We start from the raw sequence: 23975 nt of genomic DNA on the forward strand, positions 1-23975 counted from the left end.
CGGTGGATTAACGCACCCGACGAGTCCTGCAAACAGAATCCTACTTAAGAAAATACTGTAGACAAATAATGTAACTCCTTTTCAGACAAGAAAGTCCAAGTCCACCTGCGTAAGTAAGCCACTTAACAAATATTGCTCAATTCAGCCGAGAAAGACCTAAAAGAAAACCTTATAAACCTTTTTGTAAATCAATAACAATTATTCACTACTGTTGTTTTTAATATTAAAAGCTGTTTCGAATTTACTATAAGTTTGCCAAAAGCTCAACAATTTACAATTCCAAGTATTTTACCTTATTTATTCCAGTACAGTGGAGTCCAGCTAGTCTTTATTAATTGAGACCGAGGCGTGAGGATGAGCATAAATTCGGATCAACCGAATAACTGCAATAATGCTGAAGAAAGGAATAAAACAGGTCTGGAGCAGGTGATATACACGCGTTGAAAAATAATCCGGACGTTTTGAAAAATCAGGACAACGGTGGTTGTGTTATTAAGTCGTTTTGGATCATTTTCGATCTTACCGTTTTTCTGTGTTTTAGTCTGTATTTGGGTCCCCGTGACCTCTGAAGATGGCGAGAGCGGAAATATATTTGACCAAAAAAGCAAGGATTGGCAGAGATTAATTTGGACATACCTGGATTATCTACTTTTCGTGGCGTACAAACTTTACCAAACTGATAAATGGGTCAATTTCCTTTAAAATACAGTGGGTGGTGAACTGGAAGTCGTTACTAAACGTTTTGGTCCGCATGTTCCTCTCAGCTTTAGTCTGTCCGTGGGTCTGTGCACACTATTGATGGTGAGAAGCAGGTTTGGCCGACCAAATCAGTATAGGAAGGAGTTTTCCTAGTGATGCTCGTGATGAGGTGATTGACCTGGAGTTTGGTCGTTAACAATCATTTTGATCCTCGCCGGTCTGTGTCCACTGAAGATCTCTGAGCGAGAAGTAGAAATATATTTGACAGACCTAAACGACGAGGGTTGGCAGACCAAAATGATCAGAACCCACCTTTGGTTCGGTCGTTAGGGATCACCATGGTTCCCTGTCTCCGCTCTGTTGGCATGTTAAAACTAACTAACATGCTTCTCGTCATCTTCAGTGGTGCAGAAACTTTGCCAAAGTGACAAAGTAATATTATCAATTAAGCGTGAGATTTCCTCGAAGTGGCGTGATGAACTTGTAGCTTGGCCGTTACTTATCATTTTGCTCTATCTATTGCTCACTGTTATAGTCTATCTGTGGGTCTGTGCCTACTGATGATGGTGAGAAGCATGATTGACTGACCAAAACCAACAGGATGGGAAAATCAAAACGGCCGTTTTTGACAAACATGCCCACTTCTCGTCACCTTCAGTGGTGTAGAAACTTTGCCCAAGTAACAAAGTGAAAATCACAAATTGAGTGTGAGATTTCCTCGAAGTGTCGTGATGAACTTGGCCGTTACTTTTCATTTTGGCTGAGTTACTGTAAGTAGGTCTGTGTCCACTGAAGATGTCGAGAAACCTAACCAGCGAGGATAGGCATGTCAAAAAGCCGAAAAAAGCGTCGTACGTGTCAAAAAAACCAAAATGATCAGATCATCAATCCGTAGTTTGGTCGTTACAGATGATTTTGGTCTGCCTACTGCTCACTGCTTTAGTCTATCCAAGGGTCTATGTCCATTGAGGTTGGCGAGAAGCAGAAATATCTTTGATAAACCAAAATAGCGAGAATAGGAGGACCAAAATGATCATTCTTCTCCTCTATCTTTTCTTTTCTGCCTGTTTGCAAGTCTCTCTCTATGTTTCTCTCTTTCTTCACTCTGTTTTCTTTTCTGTCTGTCCGTCTTCAGTAAATCTCTCTCTCTCTCTCTCTCTCTCTCTCTCTCTCTCTCTCTCTCTCTCTTTTATACATTGTTATTCAGTTTCTTTTTTCTTGTCTCATTAATTGTAAAAGAGGTCGTGCTTGACCCAAGTTTGCGAGATGTTTTAAATAAAACGATATTGATTCAATCTTTCTCTCTCATATCTTTTTATTTATCTGGACATGTAAAAATGTTCGGAATGTAACTTTATTTACGGATTTATATTTCATCATGTTTGCTTCTCTTGGTGTTTTGCACATTTTATTTATTTACAAAAAATGTAAAAAAGCAGTGCAAACCGGGAAAAAGTTATGCGACGTGCTTACATGTTTTTCTTGACCACCAATTGGGATATTTGAGATCGGTACTTTTACTTTAAAATGTTTACATTTTTCGTAAATAATTAATGTATTACATAATTAATAACGTTTGAAATTATATGGTTCCATTTCCATATTCAATTAAGAAATGTCGGAGATTTCAATGCGAAGAAAGGTAGGTGTATATTTTATACAGTGTTATTGTTTTTCGGGTTATATTAATTTCAATTTTCACTTTTTATTGTTATTAATTGTAAAGGAAGTTTTAGACAAATAAATTAAGTTAGTATTTTTGTGTTTAAAAATTGGCAGGGGAGGACAGGGCGAGTGTGGGAAAGGAAAGGAACGTCATCGTTATTATTTTTATTTTTTTTATTGATCATTGGATAATGAAACAAAACAAATTCAAGATTATCCGTCGGGTTTTTATGGTTCTATTTTCCCACGAGTGGTTAAGAGAGCTAATAACGTTTTATCAGGGGTTTGAAGACGTGCAAATGGTGTGTGCGGCGACGATTGGAGGCCGAGAGGTCAGGCGATGGATCTCTCGTCCCTTTGTCCTCGGTCTCCGAGCAAGACAAAAGGCCGTCATCACTAAAGAGTTGGAACAAATGAGGCCGGTTGTAATCACATAGGAGTGTGATGAATGTGAGAAGAGCGCGCGGGCAATTTTCTGGCATTATCTGGCCGACCCTTATTTGGGCCAGACTCTTTTCTATGACGGATTGCGAGATCTGCCCTTCCAATTGGCCCTAATTGATTTATTACGGCCGTTTTACTTAAGGTAAATCTCTTGACAGAAATATTTAAGAAATTGGTCATATTTGGTCAAGTCTGATGTCGTTGTGCTGCGACAAAAAGAGACTCAGCCAACCAATACCTCCTTAGTCGTAGTTAGGTCTTAAATCGAATAAAACTTTTCAGAATACCTGAAATTTAGTCGTTACTGATCGTTTGGGTTTGCTTATTCTAGCTAGGTTGACGCGTTTCGGCTTGAGCCATCTTCAGTATTTTTTATTTTCTCTACCAATTTTTTGAGAAGGCGAAAATGATATGAATGAGCAAAATATGCAAATTCTTGCAAATCTTCGCTGTTTCTTTTGTAAAACTGCTTCTCGCCATCTTCAGTATTAGCTCTAAGTTTTGTTGCTTTTTCTACCCACTCTCTGACATTAATAATCGTAGTTAGGTCATAAATCGAATAAAACATTTCCGAATACCTGAAATTTGGTCGTTACTGATTATTTAGGTTTCTCTTTTCCAGCTGGTTGATCTGACAGACGCGTTTTGACTTCTCGCCTTCAGTATTTATTTTTTGAAAAGGCGATAATGATAGAAATGAGAAAAATCTGCAAATTCTTGCAGGGAACCCAAGAAGTCGTGGCCGAGCTATTTGATCATTTTGGTCTGTCTATCTTCGCTGTTTTCTTCTTTCAAACCGCTTCTCGCTAGCTTCAGCATGAGCTCTAAATTTTGTTGCTATTTCAACCCATTTTCTAAAATTGTTAGTCGAAGTTAGTTCATAAAGCGAATAAAACGTTCCTGAATAACTAAAAATTGGTCGTTACTGATCATTTTGGTTTGCCTTTTCCAGCAGGGTTGATCTGGCAGATGCGTTTTGGCTTCTCGTCATCTTCAGTATTCATTTTTTGAAAAGGCTAATGATAGAAATAAGAAACCTCTGCAATTCTTGCAGGGAATCCAAGAGGTCGTGGCCGAGAAACTCGATCATTTTGGTCTGACAGTCATCGCTGTTTTCTTCTTTCAAACTGCTTCTTGCCATCTTCAGTGTTAACTTTAAATTTTGTTGGTTTTATACCCACTTTCTAACATTCTGGTTAAAAGTGCGAAAAGTTTGCCTATTCTTGCAGATAATCTAAGCAGTCGTGCCCTGGTTTATGATAATTTTTATCAGCCTAATTTCGCTGTTTTTCTTCTTTCAAACGGCTTCTTGTCATCTTCAGTAATGATATTTGAGATTCCGAGAAAAAAAATCAATGTTCATTCCGAAAAACCTCAAAAATTCAATGTTTATTTATATTTATTTATACGATAAAAAAATCAAACATCTCGATCTACTGAAAAAATCGGAAAACTATAAAATATATTGCTATATAAATGTAACTAACTAATTTAATATAATTAAATAATTTAAATTTCTATCGTCAAAAATTATTTTATATTTCAATAATCAATTTATAATTACTCGGTCCATATTGAAATTGAAAGTTTTCATTTAAGAACTGCCGTCCAATTTAAAATTCGACACGCTAATCAATTAAACCTGATCTCAATATTTTGATGTAAAATATATATGATAGAAGTCTCCGGTTCACTTTAAAAATGTAACCATCGCAAGGCCATTTTCTAAGCCCCAGTCTACTTTTCATTTGTATAAATCACGGCTGAAGGCGCCCTGTTTTCAAATACAGTTTTCAAATGTTGGGCTGCTGTCAAATTATATCGATTTTTGACTAAATGGAAAAACAAAACGGACTTGATGAAATCGAGAAAACATTTTATTTAATTGACCTATGATAAATGATGACCTGATGTGACAGGTTTTTAATGAAGATGGTCGGTAAATTTAATATTACCAGGAACGTCTATTTTAATTGTTGTTAATTCCATTGGTTTGTACTGCTTATTAATAATCAATAATACAAATCTGAAAAATTGCAGATAATAGGTTTTAACGCCAGATTTTTTTGAGAGATAAAATCAGCCATATGGTGTCAATACAATGAAAGGCTTCATTTATAGATGCATCATAAAATTTCGAGCAATAAATTGAATTTACATTTTAAGAAATAGTTGAATGTGCGATTATTTAGAGTTTTATGGAGGCTGTAGGCTGGATTTCATGATAAACTGTCGCATAAATTTGTAAGCAATATTATGAAATGTATGTGACTGACCTGTGTCCATGGCGACGAGGGTGAGAGTGTATTCGGCTTGTTGCTCCCTGTCGAGAGGTTTCAGCAAGCTCACCACTCCGGTAGTCGAGTTGATCTTGAAGAGCCTCCGGTCGCCCTCTTCCTTCAGGAAGTATCGCACCTGGCCGTTGTATGGCGGGGTGTCGGCGTCGTGGGCCGCCACGGTAACAACGTAACCGTCCAAAGGTGGTACTACGTTCTCCATCACGTAGGCCAAGTAGGGTGAGTCGAGGAATGTCGGCGGGTTGTCGTTGATGTCGCTTACGGACACGGTGATGGTCGCAGTGTCGTGGCGTACCGCGCTCTCCTGGCTGCAGTCTTCCGCCCTCACCCTCAGGGTGTAACGCGACTTCCTCTCGAAGTTCAAGTTCTTGGCTACGCGAACCACCCCGGTGTCCTCGCCGATGGAAAAGTCCCTGTTGTCGTCTCCTCCGACTATAGCGTATCGGATCCGACCATTCATACCTTCGTCAACGTCCGTCGCAGACACCTGCATCAAACACAAACCGTTAATAAAAGCGAATAAAGCAGGAAACTCCTGTCGAATCACAGCCTTAAATTAACGACACCATGGAAGAAATTATACAAATCTACATGAAATATAGTTGAGGGGGTGTTCCCTGGTCATCAAGTAGATGAGAACAAGTTGAACCAAACCAACACTAATCTCGGACTGTATCGGTATATATATATAAACCGAACAGACGTTACAAAACAATTTCACGACTTCTAAGCAAAAGAGCAAAACTGACGCCATTTGGACATACGGCATTGAACTGAGGGGTTCAACCAAACATTCCAACTATCGTAGAAGATGGGTTTTGGTCTGCGAGTCGGTGAATTATGTTGAACCGGCACTCGGCCACTATTGGGTTTGTCTTCTCTCGCGGGTTTTTTCTTTTGAGTTATTCAAACGCGTTTCGGCATTGCTCCATCTTCAGTGAGAAACACCCCAAAACATGAGCAATCCAACTCATTAGAGAAGTATACTTCGGTTTTTCAAGCAGAAATACATGCCAACAATGCTTGGGCCCTGGAAAAACTTAAAAGAGGTTACACTGGCAAAAAAATCATCATAAGATCTGACAGCCAAGCAGCCATTAAAGCATTAGCATGTAAAAGAACCAAATCAAAATTAGTCAGTGAATAAATCCCAAATTTCAAAAACATGGGGAAACACAACAACTTGATGATATTTTGGGTCCCAAGGCACAGAGGAACTTAGGGCAATGAGAAAGCAGACAGACTGGCCAGAGGAGGATCTGCAAGACCATACATAGGCCCCGAATGTATACTTGGGATAGCAAAAACAAATATAGAATCCTCCATTGCAGAATGGATCCAAACAAAAGGAGAAGTGGATAAACTCTAGCGGCGCTAGACAGTAAACTTATGATGAAACAACCCTCACCAAGACTAACAAAATCACTGCTGCAATTGGAAAGGAGACTAAACTCAGAGGAGCGGTAGGTCTAACCGGACACTGGCATTTGAGGAAACATCTAACAACATGGGCATATACATCGATGATCCCTTCTGCAGATTATGTAATGAAAAGGAGGAAACTGCCACCCATATCATCTTCCAATGCAAAGCAACGGCTCAACAAGTGGCTCCTACTCAGGTCCATTAGAGCCGTCGGTATAGACAAAAGTAGCTCTAGGCATAGCATCCCATAATCTTTAGAAATTCTAGTTTGTATATATAAGAAAGAGTACCTGCTTTACTGTATCTAGTCAGTGAATAATGAATTTACGGTTTGGGTAAAACCCAGGGAGGGAGAGTGACTGTTGATTGTTTTTGAATGGGTGGTATCGAAATATGAAGTTCCCGCCTTTGAGGAAGGATGTTCCGTTAGCAAAGTGCATGTGCCTGGTTGTTTGATTTGAACTACTGTTGGTATGGTTGGATGTAGAGAAAAGGCGGGTAAGAGGATTTTTTGGATGAAGCTATGATTTTCAATAACAACTTTAAGTCTACGAAGTCATATCTGAGTTCAGGGGGATTTCACCAGCATCGACATGGAGGCTGCTGATGGGGCTCGATTTAAAAGCACCTGTGGCAATCCAGAAAGTGGTGTTCTGAACTGTGTAGTCCAGTCCTTTATTGGTTTAAAATTAAGTTAATAGCTATTTGCTTTCATATAGTTAACGATACATTGTTTAAAAGATGAATAATGTTTTTTAACAATACACCGGTCATGGTGAAAGCCGGGGAACGTTTACCTCTTACGATGCCATACCTCCCTAGATCTTGCCATGTATTTTGTATCTTAAAAAAATTGTTAAGATGGTTGGGGGTTAATGATTATGACAATCTTTTACTCCACCTCGACCTAAATAGATCTATTGTGGAACCCCTATACATTTTAGTCATGCCTTGGAAAGTGCGCTTTTTCTTATAAGACTAAGCACTTTCCTTGGTGCCTATTCTTGGGCATCCTTTGGTGTGATGTCCTACCGAAGTAGCTGCAACATAACCGATGCTAATGTTTCACATCCACAAACGATATGTACAAATGTTTCTGGTTTTCTTCAGCGTCGGCATGTTTCTGTGCTTTGCCCGTTTTCTTAAGATGACAGTAAAAAAGACGTTTTTCCTCAAATCCTATCTGCTGAGAGAGAGGAGTTCATTCGCTTTCCTTTTTGAGAGATTTATAAATCTCTTAGCTTGCCTCATACGCTTTTTCCAGTGCTTGAGATTTTCTTTCTCATTCCATTTTTTTCAGTTCCAAATTAAGCACATACTCCGGTGTACTTAGTTTTGGTTCTGGTCGCATTGGTAAAAGGTCTGCCCCTTTTTTCAATGTTAGACTTACTGGGCACTGTTTCCCTCATGAAGAAAAAAAGCAAATTCTGTTATTACTGCTAAGCTTTCGACCTATTTTGAAGTCATCAACAGGTAAAAAAATCTTAAATATGTCTACAGATTCCACTTGTTATTTGGTTTTGCAAATTACCGTCCTTGGAAATGTTATTACTGAGTCGGTCTTCAAGTAAATTTGAGATCGCCTATAAAAAAATTTAAATGTGTCAATTTGCTTTTTTCTTCAAGACAATACCTAGATCCAGAGCGTTCGTGCCCTTTTTGGCTAGTTGGTCAGCCTGTTACTTTCCTTCTACACCTTCATGTCCGAACCTACTTTAAAGTAATATTGTTTTGTTACCCCTAGAGGCATTAGGCAATTTCGGAGTGGAAAGCCATTCAGTGCCTGAGAGTATGTTAATCTGGGCACCTTTCATGTTTTTCTTTAACTACAAACAAAGTTGCATGGGCTTCAGCTTGGAAAATAGTTGGGGTTAGTCGAAGGGACTTTTGCTAAGGTCCCTTTTATCCCTACGCCTACTCCCTGTTCCGACCCATCTTTACCCTATTCCTTTCTTGAAACCAGGGGCCACCTTTCTTCCTAAGGTTTCTATTATCTAAGTCTACATGGAAGGGTCAAAATTGAGCTTTTCTCTCATTTTGCCAACACCGTTATAACATCTAATTTATTTGAATTCTTTCCAGAATTTTATGGTGGGCCCTCTTATATCAGGCTTTATTTCGTTGCATGTCATGAGCCTGTCGGTCTCAAAAGCCACCTTTTTTTCATAAATATATAAGGATGAGTTCTATTGCTGACACTAATCTTGAACTGTGCGGCAATAGTTTGGACACAGTTGGGTCATCATTAAATAAAAATAAAAGAGCAATGAAAAGAAATCAAAAATAAGTATAGTGACCTAGTAAATTGCGAATGTGAAAGGAGTGATGGATTTTTGCTCTAAACGGGGTTTAAATTGCTGCATCGCGATAGATAGAAATTTACGGTCAATATTGTAATTATTCTAACTTCATACCTCACGACTGACATTTCATACTTTACAACTTAATAGAGCACGGTTAAATTTATGCAAAACGGTCCGCTTCTTGTGATTACAAGGTGGTTTAGATAAGTATAGTACACAAGATACTTAAATAATGTCATAAATAATAATTATAACTGTCTGACAAAACAGGAATAGTTAGTTTTAAGTGTAATCGATTTAACTTGTTCCGTGCTTAGACGCCAGAGTAAATCGTCCAAATAAGGCGATTAGGAAGGATAAAATGAAAGAGAAAATTTCAAATACCTGAAGGACACTTGCACCGATGCTGGCGTTTTCTGGTACAGAGGCTGAATACTGTTTCGGGTCGAAAACTGGCGAATTGTCGTTCATGTCGAGCACGTTGACAAAAAGGGCGGTTTTGGTCGATTTAGGAGGTTCTCCCCGGTCTCTGGCCGTCACTTCGAGGGTGTAGTTGGCCTTGCTTTCCCTGTCAAGGGGTTGAGACACCCTGAGGAGGCCGTCGACCGCACCCAGGGTGAAAGAAGAAGCCCCTTCGCCGCTTAGTCTGTACTCGATGTAACCGTTTCTTCCTTCGTCCTTGTCGACAGCCTTGATGATGAGGACCAACGTCCCGGCGGCTGCATTTTCGACCACCGACGCTTCCTTCGGCGGTACAATCTCTGGCCACATATCGTTGACATCCTTGACAACCACGCTCACCTACAAAAAAGGATAAACCCTTACTCGATTTCAAAAGAGGTCTATTATATAGAAAAAAAAACTGTGTCCGAAGTGTCGACTTGGAAATTTGTTTCCTGGCTATGCCCAGGAGATAACTTCTAAGCCGAGATTTATTTTAAATCCGTCAGAGCGGAAGGCCGGCTCGAACAAACAGAAAAAAAAGGTGGCGTAAACTGGTTTTGTACACAACTCTAGGCGCTAATCATATGTTTACCTGGACTGTGGAAGAGAGACGGTGCGGAGGTAGTTTCGCCTGATCGGACGCCATAACCACCAAATTATACAAAGACTTGGCCTCCCTGTCCAAATTTCTTCGGGTCCGGATCGTACCGTTGTCGATGTCGATCTCGAACACGGAATCGTCGTTGCCGGATATTATGTTGTACTCGACACGGCCGTTGTCATCTGTAAACATAACAATTAAAAAAAAATTATTCCCCAACCATAATGACAGTGTATTAAAATTTCAGCATCTTTGAACATCCATGGTACATTACTAAGACAAAGCTAATCACCTAATCGTTGTAATGTGTGCAATGTGTTAGTATGCTATTATCAACGAAACCAAGGAAGACATTTTTTTTCTAAATGAACGCAATCATAGAAAATAATCATCCCAAACTATGCTCCTAAAAAAGTGGGTCACCGGACATTATCCCACATCATGTCACTTGAATTAGTGCCATAACGCAAGCACCCTACTTACTGTAAATCAGGCAAAACTAGAATATAATTTTCTTACAATAATTTATATACTATAATAAAAAAATTATAAGATATTAAAAATTTCAATTCCTTATTAAGTATTCCAAAGTTTTAAGAGTTTCTGGTTAAGTGAGAATGGAATCAAAAGCCTTTTGAATTTATACAACTATAACGAGTACGTTTTTATTTTGCCTGACTGAAAATAAATTTAAGAAATTACACGACTGTTGTCACATACNTTATATCAGGCTTTATTTCGTTGCATGTCATGAGCCTGTCGGTCTCAAAAGCCACCTTTTTTTCATAAATATATAAGGATGAGTTCTATTGCTGACACTAATCTTGAACTGTGCGGCAATAGTTTGGACACAGTTGGGTCATCATTAAATAAAAATAAAAGAGCAATGAAAAGAAATCAAAAATAAGTATAGTGACCTAGTAAATTGCGAATGTGAAAGGAGTGATGGATTTTTGCTCTAAACGGGGTTTAAATTGCTGCATCGCGATAGATAGAAATTTACGGTCAATATTGTAATTATTCTAACTTCATACCTCACGACTGACATTTCATACTTTACAACTTAATAGAGCACGGTTAAATTTATGCAAAACGGTCCGCTTCTTGTGATTACAAGGTGGTTTAGATAAGTATAGTACACAAGATACTTAAATAATGTCATAAATAATAATTATAACTGTCTGACAAAACAGGAATAGTTAGTTTTAAGTGTAATCGATTTAACTTGTTCCGTGCTTAGACGCCAGAGTAAATCGTCCAAATAAGGCGATTAGGAAGGATAAAATGAAAGAGAAAATTTCAAATACCTGAAGGACACTTGCACCGATGCTGGCGTTTTCTGGTACAGAGGCTGAATACTGTTTCGGGTCGAAAACTGGCGAATTGTCGTTCATGTCGAGCACGTTGACAAAAAGGGCGGTTTTGGTCGATTTAGGAGGTTCTCCCCGGTCTCTGGCCGTCACTTCGAGGGTGTAGTTGGCCTTGCTTTCCCTGTCAAGGGGTTGAGACACCCTGAGGAGGCCGTCGACCGCACCCAGGGTGAAAGAAGAAGCCCCTTCGCCGCTTAGTCTGTACTCGATGTAACCGTTTCTTCCTTCGTCCTTGTCGACAGCCTTGATGATGAGGACCAACGTCCCGGCGGCTGCATTTTCGACCACCGACGCTTCCTTCGGCGGTACAATCTCTGGCCACATATCGTTGACATCCTTGACAACCACGCTCACCTACAAAAAAGGATAAACCCTTACTCGATTTCAAAAGAGGTCTATTATATAGAAAAAAAAACTGTGTCCGAAGTGTCGACTTGGAAATTTGTTTCCTGGTTATGCCCAGGAGATAACTTCTAAGCCGAGATTTATTTTAAATCCGTCAGAGCGGAAGGCCGGCTCGAACAAACAGAAAAAAAAGGTGGCGTAAACTGGTTTTGTACACAACTCTAGGCTCTAATCATATGTTTACCTGGACTGTGGAAGAGAGACGGTGCGGAGGTAGTTTCGCCTGATCGGACGCCATAACCACCAAATTATACAAAGACTTGGCCTCCCTGTCCAAATTTCTTCGGGTCCGGATCGTACCGTTGTCGATGTCGATCTCGAACACGGAATCGTCGTTGCCGGATATTATGTTGTACTCGACACGGCCGTTGTCATCTGTAAACATAACAATTAAAAAAAAATTATTCCCCAACCATAATGACAGTGTATTAAAATTTCAGCATCTTTGAACATCCATGGTACATTACTAAGACAAAGCTAATCACCTAATCGTTGTAATGTGTGCAATGTGTTAGTATGCTATTATCAACGAAACCAAGGAAGACATTTTTTTTCTAAATGAACGCAATCATAGAAAATAATCATCCCAAACTATGCTCCTAAAAAAGTGGGTCACCGGACATTATCCCACATCATGTCACTTGAATTAGTGCCATAACGCAAGCACCCTACTTACTGTAAATCAGGCAAAACTAGAATATAATTTTCTTACAATAATTTATATACTATAATAAAAAAATTATAAGATATTAAAAATTTCAATTCCTTATTAAGTATTCCAAAGTTTTAAGAGTTTCTGGTTAAGTGAGAGTGATTTATGGAATCAAAAGCCTTTTGAATTTATACAACTATAACGAGTACGTTTTTATTTTGCCTGACTGAAAATAAATTTAAGAAATTACACGACTGTTGTCACATACTCCAGACGGTCATGGTGTCACCTACAATAAAATATTTTAATAAACTTTTTTAAATTTTTTTTGTGAGGGAGAGATATAATATCTTGTTTTTTACAAGTATTACATTTTATTTTAATAACGTCATCCCTTGGAGTAATTTTATTACTAATGAAAACAATTTGACTGTTTATGTATTTTTTATGTTACGTTGATCACACTTTTCTTTTGAGATTGTTTCAATTTTATTTAGAAAATAATAAAAGTAAGCAAAAAAATTAAAAAACTATCTGGCTATCTTCAGTGAGGAACTGCCTTTGTTGTGCATATATTTCTAACTTATTATTTATTATTACATTTTTGTTAACCTTAGATAAGAATGTAATATGCACGATCCTCTGAAATGAGAATTCACTTAAAAAAAAGTCACAAAACCCAACGAGTCTGTCAGCAAAGTAAGCAAAAAACATTTTTGGTGAAAAAACTCCATCTGTCAATCTTCGACGAGGATTTCTTCCTGCTTTTGTTGTGCATACATTCAAGGTTATTATTTATTATTACATTTGTTTTAACTTAGATAATAAATAATATGCAGGATTGTCTGAAATGAGGATAGAGATAAAAAGAATTTAGAAAGATTCTTTCAGTAAAGTAAGCCAAAAACATTTTTGTTGAAAAAACATTATCTCGCAATCTTCAATGAGGAACTCCTTTTGTTCTGCATGTACTTCCAGGTTATTATTTATTATTACATTCGTTTGTTTACCTTAGATAAGAAAATAATACGCAGGATTGTCTGAAACGAGAATAGACATAAAAAAGGTTACAAAACCCCACGATTTTTTCAGTAAAGTAAGCGTTCATAGAAAACAATCATCCCCAAACTAAGCTCCTAAAACGGTGGGTCACCGGACATAATCCCACATCATCACATGCAAAACTAGAATGTAATTTTGTTACAATACAGTACACACCATAATAAAAAAATGTAAGATATTAAAAATTTCAATTCCTTATTAACTCTTCTAAAGATTTAAGAGTTTCTGATTAAGTGAGAGTGATTTATGGAATCAAAAGCCTTTTGAATTTATTCAACTACAGGGTGACTGGCGATAAGTGTCGAAAATTTCAGGAGGTGTTTCTACTCACCATATGCAACAAAAACTTCCTTTTTTAACACCATTTTACGAGGGTGCAAATTTTGGAACGAAATGACGACCAGCAGCGATTTGATTTTTTCCTCATTCTTGCTGGTGGTCATTTCGTTCCACTTTGCACCCTCGTAAAATGGTGTTAAAAAAGGAAGTTTTTTGTTGCTTATTGTGAGTAGAAACACCTCCTGAAATTTTCGACACTTATCGCCAATCACCCTGTAGTTGAATAAATTCAAAAGGCTTTTGATTCCATAAATCACTCTCTAACCAGAAACTCTTAAATCTTTAGAAGAGTTAATAAGGAATTGGAATTTTTAATATCTTATAAAACGACAAAGGCAGTTCCTCATTGAAGATTGCCAGATAGTATTTTTTTCAACAAAAATGATTTTGGCTTACTTTACTGAAAGAATATTTGGGTTTTGTACCGTTTTTTATTTCTATTCTTATTCAGACGATCATGCATATTATTTTCTTAACTAAGTTAAAAACAGATGTAATAATAAATAATAACCTTGAAGTGTATGCACAACAAAAGCAGGAAGAAATCCCCGTCGAAGATTGACAGATAGATTTTTTTCACCAAAAATGTTTTTGGCTTACTTTACTGAAAGAATCGTTGGGTTTTGTGACTTTTTTAAAATGAATTCTCATTTCAGAGGATATTCTTGTCTAAGTTTAACAAAAATGTAATAATAAATAATAAGTTAGAAATATATGCACAACAAAGGCAGTTCCTCACTGAAGATAGCCAGAGAGTTTTTTTTGCTTACTTTTATTATTTTCTAAACAAAATTGAAACAACCTCAAAAGAAAAGTGTGATCAACGTAACATAAAAAATACATAAACAGTCAAATTGTTTACATTAGTATTAAAATTACTCCAAGGGATGACGTTATTAAAATAAAATATAATACTTGTAAAAGACAAGCTATTATATCGCCCCCCCCCAAAAAAAAATTAAAAAGTTTATTACAATATTTTATTGTAGGTGACTCCATGACCTCAAAAGAAAAGTGTGAACAACGTAACATAAAAAATACATAAACAGTCAAATTGTTTTCATTAGTATTAAAATTACTCCAAGGGATGACGTTCCAAAATTTGAAAAATGGTAAGGGTGCAATCCATCCCAAACTCTCCATTGTGAAACACCAAGGTCTATACATAACGCACGTGTACTGGTTTTGCGATCACGATTAACATAATGCAAAATTTCTTCCCTCGTTTTTCGAGTGAAAGAACCAGTTTCCCTCAGCCTATGACGAAGTCGTTAAAAGGTGCGATCTGTTGGAACGTCTCGATGCACCAACCTGAGGAAGTTGTCAGCTGATAGCATAAAGCAAACTGATTGAATTGAACAATAAAGAACTGACACGAAACTCACGAGCCAGACGGATTTCTTGGAAAATTGAGCGTGCACTCTTTCATCAACTCAAGTTTTTTTAAAACAAAATGCAAAATTTTTGAGCCTTCCAGAAGCGTAAGTAAAAAAGTTAGGTATACCGCTGGAAGCTAATGGATTGGAGAACTTTTGAGGGAATTTGCAAAGCCGCAGGGGCTTGTAGTTATTAACAGTTACCAATCCAACATTTTCAAAAATTCCAAAATTCAACATTTTTGTTTTTTCTAAATTTTTCGTGCAGAACTTTTCTATCAATTCTGCAATATAAATAAGTTCTCTTACAGAAAATTTAACGTTCTTTCAGATGGCACGAACCAGATTTTTCTACAGACAGTAATTCTGATGTTTATAAGCAATTTGGTGGACCTAAGTCGATAATTAAAAAAAAAAACAAACCCAAAACCTGAAATTACTTCTTTACAGTTGAGATTTGGACAAGGGTTTATAGGAGGTTTTTTGTTGCATACGGTGGGTAGAAACACCTCCTGAAATTTTCAACACTTATCGCCGGTGGACATTTTTATGTTGCCAAACTGAAAAGAAATTTAAGAAATTTCATGGGCGCAACTTTTGTCATACAGATGGTGATGTATTATCAGTTCTCAAAAAAACACTACAATAAAATATTGTAATAAATATTTTTTAAAACTTAATGAACCTTTTTATGTAAAGGCTTGGTTGAGATGAAAAAATCAGTGTCACGAGTGGGATTCGAACCCACGACCTTCGGCTATGTGGGTTCGAATCCCACTCGTGAACTTAACTTTTTCATCTCAACCAACCCTATATATAAAAAGATTAATTAATTGAAAGAAGTAATTTGGTCAATCAGACCACTAAATATAATGGATTTTTTAATTTTTTTTTTACGGGGAGGAAGATCTTGTCTTTTACAAGTATTACATTTTAATTTAATAATATCACCCCTCGAAATAATTTTAATACCAATGAAAACAATTTGGCTGCTTATGTATCTTTTTATGTTACGTTGATCACATTTCTCTTTTGAGTTTGTTTCAATTTTGTTTAAAAAATAATAAAATCAATAAAATAAAATAGAAATACAGGAGGAAAAATCAGTTCGTGTAAGTCTAGCACGTTCACATTTGATAAATTTGAATATTCCAGTCGGTTGGAAACCTCTTCTTCTTAGGAATAATCTCTCGCGACAGGACTCTTGAGGAATAAACGTGGAGAAGAATGTTGAGGACATAAAGCTCCTTCTCTAAGTCCTGTTTGGGACAGCTTACCAACTGGACACATCACATTTTTCAGATCACTATCACTCGAACCACGTCCATACTTGTCCTCAGGCCTTCGTTAGCCCTCAAACGCTACTCCTATCGAGAATATTTCTTAATACTTTATAAGGATTTTTCCACGCGAAGGCCCTCGGCTTTATCGGGGCAGAAGGAATTATTCTCACTATGGAAATCTCAGGCCAGCGATTCGGAAACGTTTGGAAAATTGTAAGAACTACTAACGAAAGTTATTTCGTGATAGAAATAATAGTTGTGTTATCTGATAGCAGGACTGACACGACACAGCCCCAGTGACGTTTTGAAACGTCCTCACCCGTTGTTCTGTTACACAACTTACTTTTTGTAGGACAAAACCGTCTTATTTTACTGCTAACCTTTAACTTCAATTGTTATTGAAGGCCCGGTTTTATAAATTTATTTTGATCTTATTCTTTGTAAAAGGTCGTTGTCGAGAAAGCGTTTGATCTGTCTTTACAAAATTGCTGGGGCGTGGTGGAAGTGAAAAACAAGGCTATTGTCTGGCAAAGGGACGATTTTATTTATTTTCTGTTGTTAATACAAATTTCAAATATTTCAAACATTGTGGAGACTACTGAACTTTAAAAATATAAACGGGAAATGGAAAATGTTAAGTCCAAAAATATTAGAAACATGTCCCAGCATTCTAACCAATGGTCTCTGGATGAAAGAATCTTAAAGGAAAGTTATATAAGAAACTAGAAATTTTAAGAAATTTACATATTGTTTTTTAAATATAGTGTTTTTGCATTTGCTATGCATGTACATAAATATCAAGGTTATTACATGCCCGTAAATTTTTGTTTTTAAGTTGGATAAGAAAATAATAATTAAGATCGTTTTAAATGAGAATAGACGTATAAAAAGTTAAAAAACTCAAAAGACACTTTCATTAAAGTAAGCAAAATTTTTTTTGAAATATTTGGTTATCTTCAATGAGGAACTGCTTTTGTTTGTATGTACTTCTAGGTTATTATTTATTATTACATTTGTTTAGATGACAAAATAATATGCACGATCGTCTCATAATCCAAAGATTCTCTCTGTAAAGTAAGTCAAAAAAATATATCTTGCAATCTTTAATGAGGAACTGCTTTTGATGTGCATATGTCTCTATATTATTACATTTGTTTTTAACTTAGATAAGAAAATAATACGCAAGATCGTATCAAATGAGAATAGACATAAAAAAATTTACAAAACCTCAAGATTTTTTTAGTAAAGTAAGCCAAAAACCTTTTAATTGAATTCTCTGACAATCTTCAATGACGACCTGCTTTTGTTGTGCATATATGTCTACGCTATTATTTATTACTAGGTTTGCTTTTTTTAATCTAGGATAAGAAAATAATATGCATGACCGGTTAAAATGAGAATAGACATGACTTTAGATAAGAAAATAATATGCACTATCGCCTAAAATGAGAATAGAAAAAAAAGTTGCATAACCAAAAGATTTTTTATCTGCAAAATAAGACGAAAAACATTTTTTTGAAAAATACTATCTGGCCATCATCGATGAGGAACTGGTTTTGCTGTGTATATACTTCTAGTTTATTGTTTATTATTACCTTTGTTTGTTTTTTTTACTTTCGACAAGAAAATAATACGTACGATCATTCGAAATGAGAGTAGGCATAAAAAAGGTTACAAGACGCCAAATGGCCATAAAAAAAGTTACAAGACCAAAAGATTCTTTCATTAAAGTAAGTCAAAAAGGTAAAAAATATACTATCTGGCTTTTTTCAATGAGAGACTGCTTTTGTGGTGCATGCTCTTCGAGGTTATTATTTTTTTATTGCATTAGTTTTTTTACTTTAGATAAGAAAATAATATGTACGATCGTCTCAAATGAGAACAGCCATAAAAAGAAGTTACAAAACCCAAAGATTCTTTCAGTAAAGTAAGTCAAAAAAATATTTTTGTTGAAAAAATACTATTTGGCTTTTTTTGTTGAGCATACACTTCTAGGTCATTATTTATTATTACATTTGATTTTTTGTTTTAGATAAGAAAATAATATGTGTGATCGTCTGAAATGAGAATAGCCATAAAAAGAAGTTACAAAACCCAAAGATTCTTTCAGTAAAGTAAGTCAAAAAAATATTTTTGTATGAAAAAATACTATTTGGATTTTTTTGTTGAGCATACACTTCTAGGTCATTATTTATTGTTACATTTGATTTTTTGCTTTAGATAAGAAAATAATATGTGTGATGGTCTGAAATAAGAATAACCATAAAAAAAGTTACAAAACCAAAAGATTCTTTTTGTAAAGTAAGCCAAAAACTTACTTGTTGTACAAAAACCCATTTTTGTTGAAAAAAATGTTCTGGCCATCCTCCATGAGGAACTGCTTTTGTTGTGCATACACTTCTAGGTTATTTATGATTATTTTTGTTTTTTTAAACCTAGGATAAGAAAATGATATGCAGGATTGTTTAAAATGAGAAAAGATATAAAAGTGTTACAAAAACACGAAATGCTGCTACCAGTAAAGTAGGCCAAACATAATTGTTTTCGAAAAAAATTGAATTCGTTTTAAATACTCTTTAAAACCTTTAAATTTGATTTTTCATAGGACACACAACATCAAATATTTTTTGTCTAGATTCACTGGGTGCAATATTTTGTCCAGATGATGTCCAGTATTTAATAATTCATACCTCTCCTGGATTTGATCGAAATTTACGGTTATTATAACCATTAGAAATCTATCTGGTCTAGAAACCCATCCAAATACATAACCACTACGATGTTAAGAATTTTTTTTATAAATTTCTGTCGTAGATTCTGAATATATAATTCGAATCCCTGAACAAACTTATTTTTCAAGATTATGTTGTTTAATTTTGAAGTTGTACGTAAAATAACATAAATTTTTCTGGTACATAATACCTCAAGCAGGCGTATTCAAAAAGATAACGTTTAAATAAATAGAATATGAAGCAAATGATACAGGTTCAGATATATTATAATAAGAAGAAACACTTTGGAGAAATCTTACATCTAGAAAGAAAAAGATGGATCTTGAAGAGGGGAACAAAACGAGGGAATAAATTGTGTTGAAGCCGACCTTTATATATTTAGCCAGGCGGTTTTAAAAGAGCTAGAATTTTTCAAGTTTTATACGGGGAGAGTCAGTCATTAAGGTTCTGAAGAGGAAAGACATCTATCAGACGAGAGGGACGAGAGACAAATAGTGGGACAAATATCAGACGGCATAATAAGACGTGCGACAAATTCGTCCCGCTCTCAAAGATCCAGGAGATAGGCGGTTCTCGGACATTCTTATATATCCGATCCGAACTCGACCTCGACTCTGCCCATGCGATCAAACAACCTTTGAACACGCTTAACGGAATGTTTATTAAATTGGTTGATAGGAATTACTTACAAGAGTTACATGTTAAAGGAAATACTTAACTGCCTGTGAAGAAGGTGGACATCCTATGTCCATTGACGTCACCAAATTGTTAACTTGCGATTGACATCAGCTAATATTCGCCCTTTTTCGTAAGGAAAACAAATAAAGATGATTAAAGCAAATAGCCCAATCCGTGCGTTTTTAATGCTTAATATACTAAAGTATAAAGTCGAGAACAGAACTCAGGACTTAATTCGGTACACTTGAATAAGTCTAATTATATAATTGAAACAATTAAAAGAATTTTCCTACTAATATTTGACGAATATGCGTTGATTCATGATTAAAAATTAAACGTTTCCTCGAAAATAAATCCAATCTGCTTTTTCTACTATTAAATCTCAGTAATAACCCTTGAGATGCAACAGGCATTCCTTTTCCGCCAGGTTTGCAATTTGAATGAGAAAACAAGTGGTGATATTCTGTTTAGTTAAACTGAATCGGCCCTACGACTGACTTTAGTTGTGTCAAGTTTCAATAATAAGCGTTAAAAAGTGTAGGCTCCCGAACTAAGCCTTGAGAGACACGATCCGATGCTTTTCTGCCTACTGTTTAACGAGCCTAAACGAATTTCGCCAGGTATGCAATTTGGATGAGAAAACAAGGGGAGTCACTCGATATAGTTAAACTGGATCGGCCTTAGGACTGACCCTTGTTGTGTCAAGTTCCAATAATAAGCGTTAAAAACCCGAACTAACCCTTGAGATGCACCACGCATTGCTTTTCTGCCTTCTGTTTAACGGGTCTGCATGAATTTGGCCAGGTATGCAATTTGGATGAGAAAACAAGTGGTGATATTCTGTATAAATGGAAAAAAATTGAACAATGGCAAAAAGGAGGGAAAATTCGAGAGTGAGGTTGAGATAGGAAGTTGTGTCCGAGCGGATCGAAGTCACGATAGCTCGTGGTAGAGTAGCAGCGTATTTAGCCGAAGGTCGTGGGTTCGAATCCCGCTCGTGACACTGACTTTTTTATCTTAACCAATACCTTTCATAAATATTAATTAATTGAAAAATATTAATTGGTCAATCGGGCCACGAACTGTAATAGATACTCTGTATAGTTAAACTGAATCGGCCTCAGGACTGACCCTTGTTGTGTCAAGTTTCAATAATATGAACTCACGAACTAACGCTTGACGAACACCACGCGTCGCTTTTATTCCTAATTGTTTTACAAGCCCGCATCAGTTTGGCTACGTATGCAATTTGGATGAGAAAACAAGTGGTGACACTCTGTATTGTTAAACTGAATCGGTCACAGGACTGACTCTAGTTGTGTCAAGTTTGAATAATAAGCGTTAAAAAGTGTAGGTTCCCGAACTAAGCCTTGAGATACACGACCCGATGCTTTTCTGCATTCTGTTTAACGAGCCTGCATAAATTGGCCAGGTATGTGATTTGGATGAGAAAACAAGTGGTGTCACTTGGTATAAACTGAATCTGCCTCAGGACTGACCTGATTCGTAAAAGGGTGCATTTTTTTGTTTGTTATGTTAAATCTTGATCTTAAAGCTTCGCTTTCAAAGATAATATGGGTGGCTGTTTCCTCCTCCTCATTACATAATCTGCAGATGGGATCGTCGATGTATATGCCATGTAGTGCAGATGTTTTCTCAGATGCCAGTGACCGGTTAGTAGTACCACTCTTCTGAGTATCCTTTTTCAATTGAGCAGTGATTTTGCCAGTCTTGGTGAGGGTTGTTTCATCATAAGTTTACTGTCTCTAGCGCTGTAGAGTTTATCCACTTCTCCTTTTGTTTGGATCCATTCTGCAATGGAAGATTCTATATTGGTTTGTATTATTCCAGGTTTAGATTCGGGGCCTATGATTTTGCCTCCTCTAGCCAGTCTGGCTACTTTCTCGTTGCACAAAATTCCTTCGTGCCCTGGGACCCAAGATATCATCAGGTTGTTGTATTTCCCCAGGTTTTGGAGCTTTTGGATGCATTCACTGACTAATTTTGATGTGGTTCATTTACACGCTAATGTTTTAATGGCTGCTTGACTATCAGATCTTAAGAAAATTTGCCAGTATAACCTCTTTTAAGATTTTCTAGGGCACAAGCATTTCTGTTTGAAAGACCTAAGTGTACTTCTCTAATGAGTTTGATTGCTCATGTTTTGGGCTTGTACAGAAAATGCCCGATCCGGTTCCTTCGTTTGTTGTGAAGCCATCTGTATACCATATTGTATCTGAAGCTCTCCTGTGTTCTTCTTCCCCTTTATAGGCCGTTGAGTCTTTATGGGATGTTGTTAAGAATGTTTTCGGGATCATATAGTCAGTCCCCATTTCTAAGAATGAGCGTCTGATTTTATTATTTATGGTTGTACGCCCGAATTGTTCAATACAGGAAGACTTAACGTCTAATAACCCTTTGGGGATTGTAGCTTTGTTATTCAAGAGGTTGACAGATGGTTTAGTGTAATGGGAGGAAATTTATATAATGGATGGAGCGAGATGGATCGTTGGACCAGGGAAAAATTTCAGTTTGAATCTTAAAAAAGAAAAATCTATTCTCGGCGGTTGGAGGAGGCGAGTTTACGGGTCAGGCCGACTCGATTCCAGATTGCGTTTCAAATTTATCTGATGGGTGGGCCACCTCTAATTTACATAGATTATCACAATGTTAACAGTGAGCTATGATGTAGAGGTGCGGCCGGGGGGCAGACACTCCCGGCCGGGCCTCGAGGCGGTCCCGCTCCTCTCGCTTTTAATAAAATGATAACTTTACAGTTCTCAGCGGACCCGGGACCGCCACTTTCATGCAAAGTGTACAGGGTGAATCAACTCTGACGGAACGGCGCACGACTGATCTGACAATTAGGGGACCTGCGATAACAGATGCACCATTGGTTCAAACTTTAACAAACTTGGACAAATGTCTACGTTCATGTAGCCTAGAAAACATTAGGCTAAATAAATTCCCGACTTAAAATTTAATGGCCAACTGTGTCTAGTAGGTTCTAAACAAATTACCTGAGTCGAGATCGGTAGCAGTGACTGTCACGACGCTCGTCCCGATGGTCGCATTTTCGAAGACCTCGTTGCTGTAAGACATCGGGTCAAAAAGTGGCGCGTTATCGTTGACGTCGAGCACGTTGATGTAGACTGATACAGTAGAGGACAAAGCCGGTTTCCCACCGTCCTCGGCCTCCACGACAAAAATATAATGTTGAACCTGAAAAAAAAAAAAAACATTACTGATGATGGTTCGAGACATAGCGGATATGTTAGCTCGGGAATGCTCTACCTAGCCAATCTGTCGTATAGACCTTAACGAGCAAATGAGATGGGTTTAAAAAAAAATCCAAAATGTCATGATAATTAACTTGGAAACGGAAGGACTTGTAATGACGGAGTCGTGTCTATTCTGTGTTAAAGGACACTTAGAAGCACGAACGTTTAATTATCATAGAAAGCATCCCTTATTATCTCGTCCTGAAAGTAGCTTTTTTGGGGTTGAGCTCAATTAAAAATTTTTTAAAATGAAAGGCGATCATGAAAATTTCACACTTTTCAGTTCAAAATCAACTTGAAAGCTTTCGCGCCCTATTTTTTTTTAAATCAAAAGCAAGACTATCACTGGGTCACGCCACCTGTCAAATAAGGAGGACATGTCATCCTTAATAAAATTACGTTAAAATGGATTTTAGACGTTTTGGTTTATATTTATGTAGATTAAGAGGTCAGAAGTTTCCTTGTATACTGAAGCTCTGGAATATTAATATTTTAATTAATCTATACTGATTTATTTAGTGGAACAGCTCCTCCCTAAAGATGACGTGAAGTCGAAACGCTTATGGGCGAAACAAGCATGAAAATACAACACATTGTACACATATTTCCTAATTTTAAACGGAGAATTCGTTTAGAAATGTTAGCATTTTTGAGAGGTTATAGCACACCCTGCCTTCTCCGTGATATAGTCTGTATATGAACATGTTATTTGATCATTACAGATCATTTTGGTCTGGCTATCCTATGGGCTGGTTTGTCAGATGCGTTTTGGCGTTTCATCTTCATGAAGTACAGGCGATACACATAACCTTTTTAAGACCTCTGGACTTTTGCCTATACGGGGTGACATTGTTAAGGTTCCCTAGTGCGACCTAATCTAAAGAGGCGATACCAGCTCGATGAGACCCTGGTGAAACCC

The 23975-nt window shown here is 36.8% G+C and overlaps 1 protein-coding gene across 1 annotated transcript in view; it reads right to left on the bottom strand.

Annotated features, from left to right (window-relative positions):
• Positions 1-23975, bottom strand: part of LOC106668015 (cadherin-related tumor suppressor) — a 300741-nt gene that overhangs the window by 26480 nt on the left and 250286 nt on the right. Inside the window, exons 6-9 of the mRNA XM_014396378.2 lie at positions 22796-22997; positions 11838-12028; positions 11186-11602; positions 5085-5592 (exon numbers count right to left, since the gene is read on the bottom strand). Of these exons, the coding sequence (XP_014251864.1) occupies positions 5085-5592; positions 11186-11602; positions 11838-12028; positions 22796-22997 (1318 nt within the window). The remainder of the gene's footprint in view (positions 1-5084; positions 5593-11185; positions 11603-11837; positions 12029-22795; positions 22998-23975) is intronic.

This window comes from Cimex lectularius, unplaced genomic scaffold, assembly GCF_000648675.2.
Source record: "Cimex lectularius strain Harlan isolate CLEC.00 unplaced genomic scaffold, Clec_2.1 scaffold88, whole genome shotgun sequence".
Lineage (NCBI taxonomy): Eukaryota > Metazoa > Arthropoda > Insecta > Hemiptera > Cimicidae > Cimex > Cimex lectularius.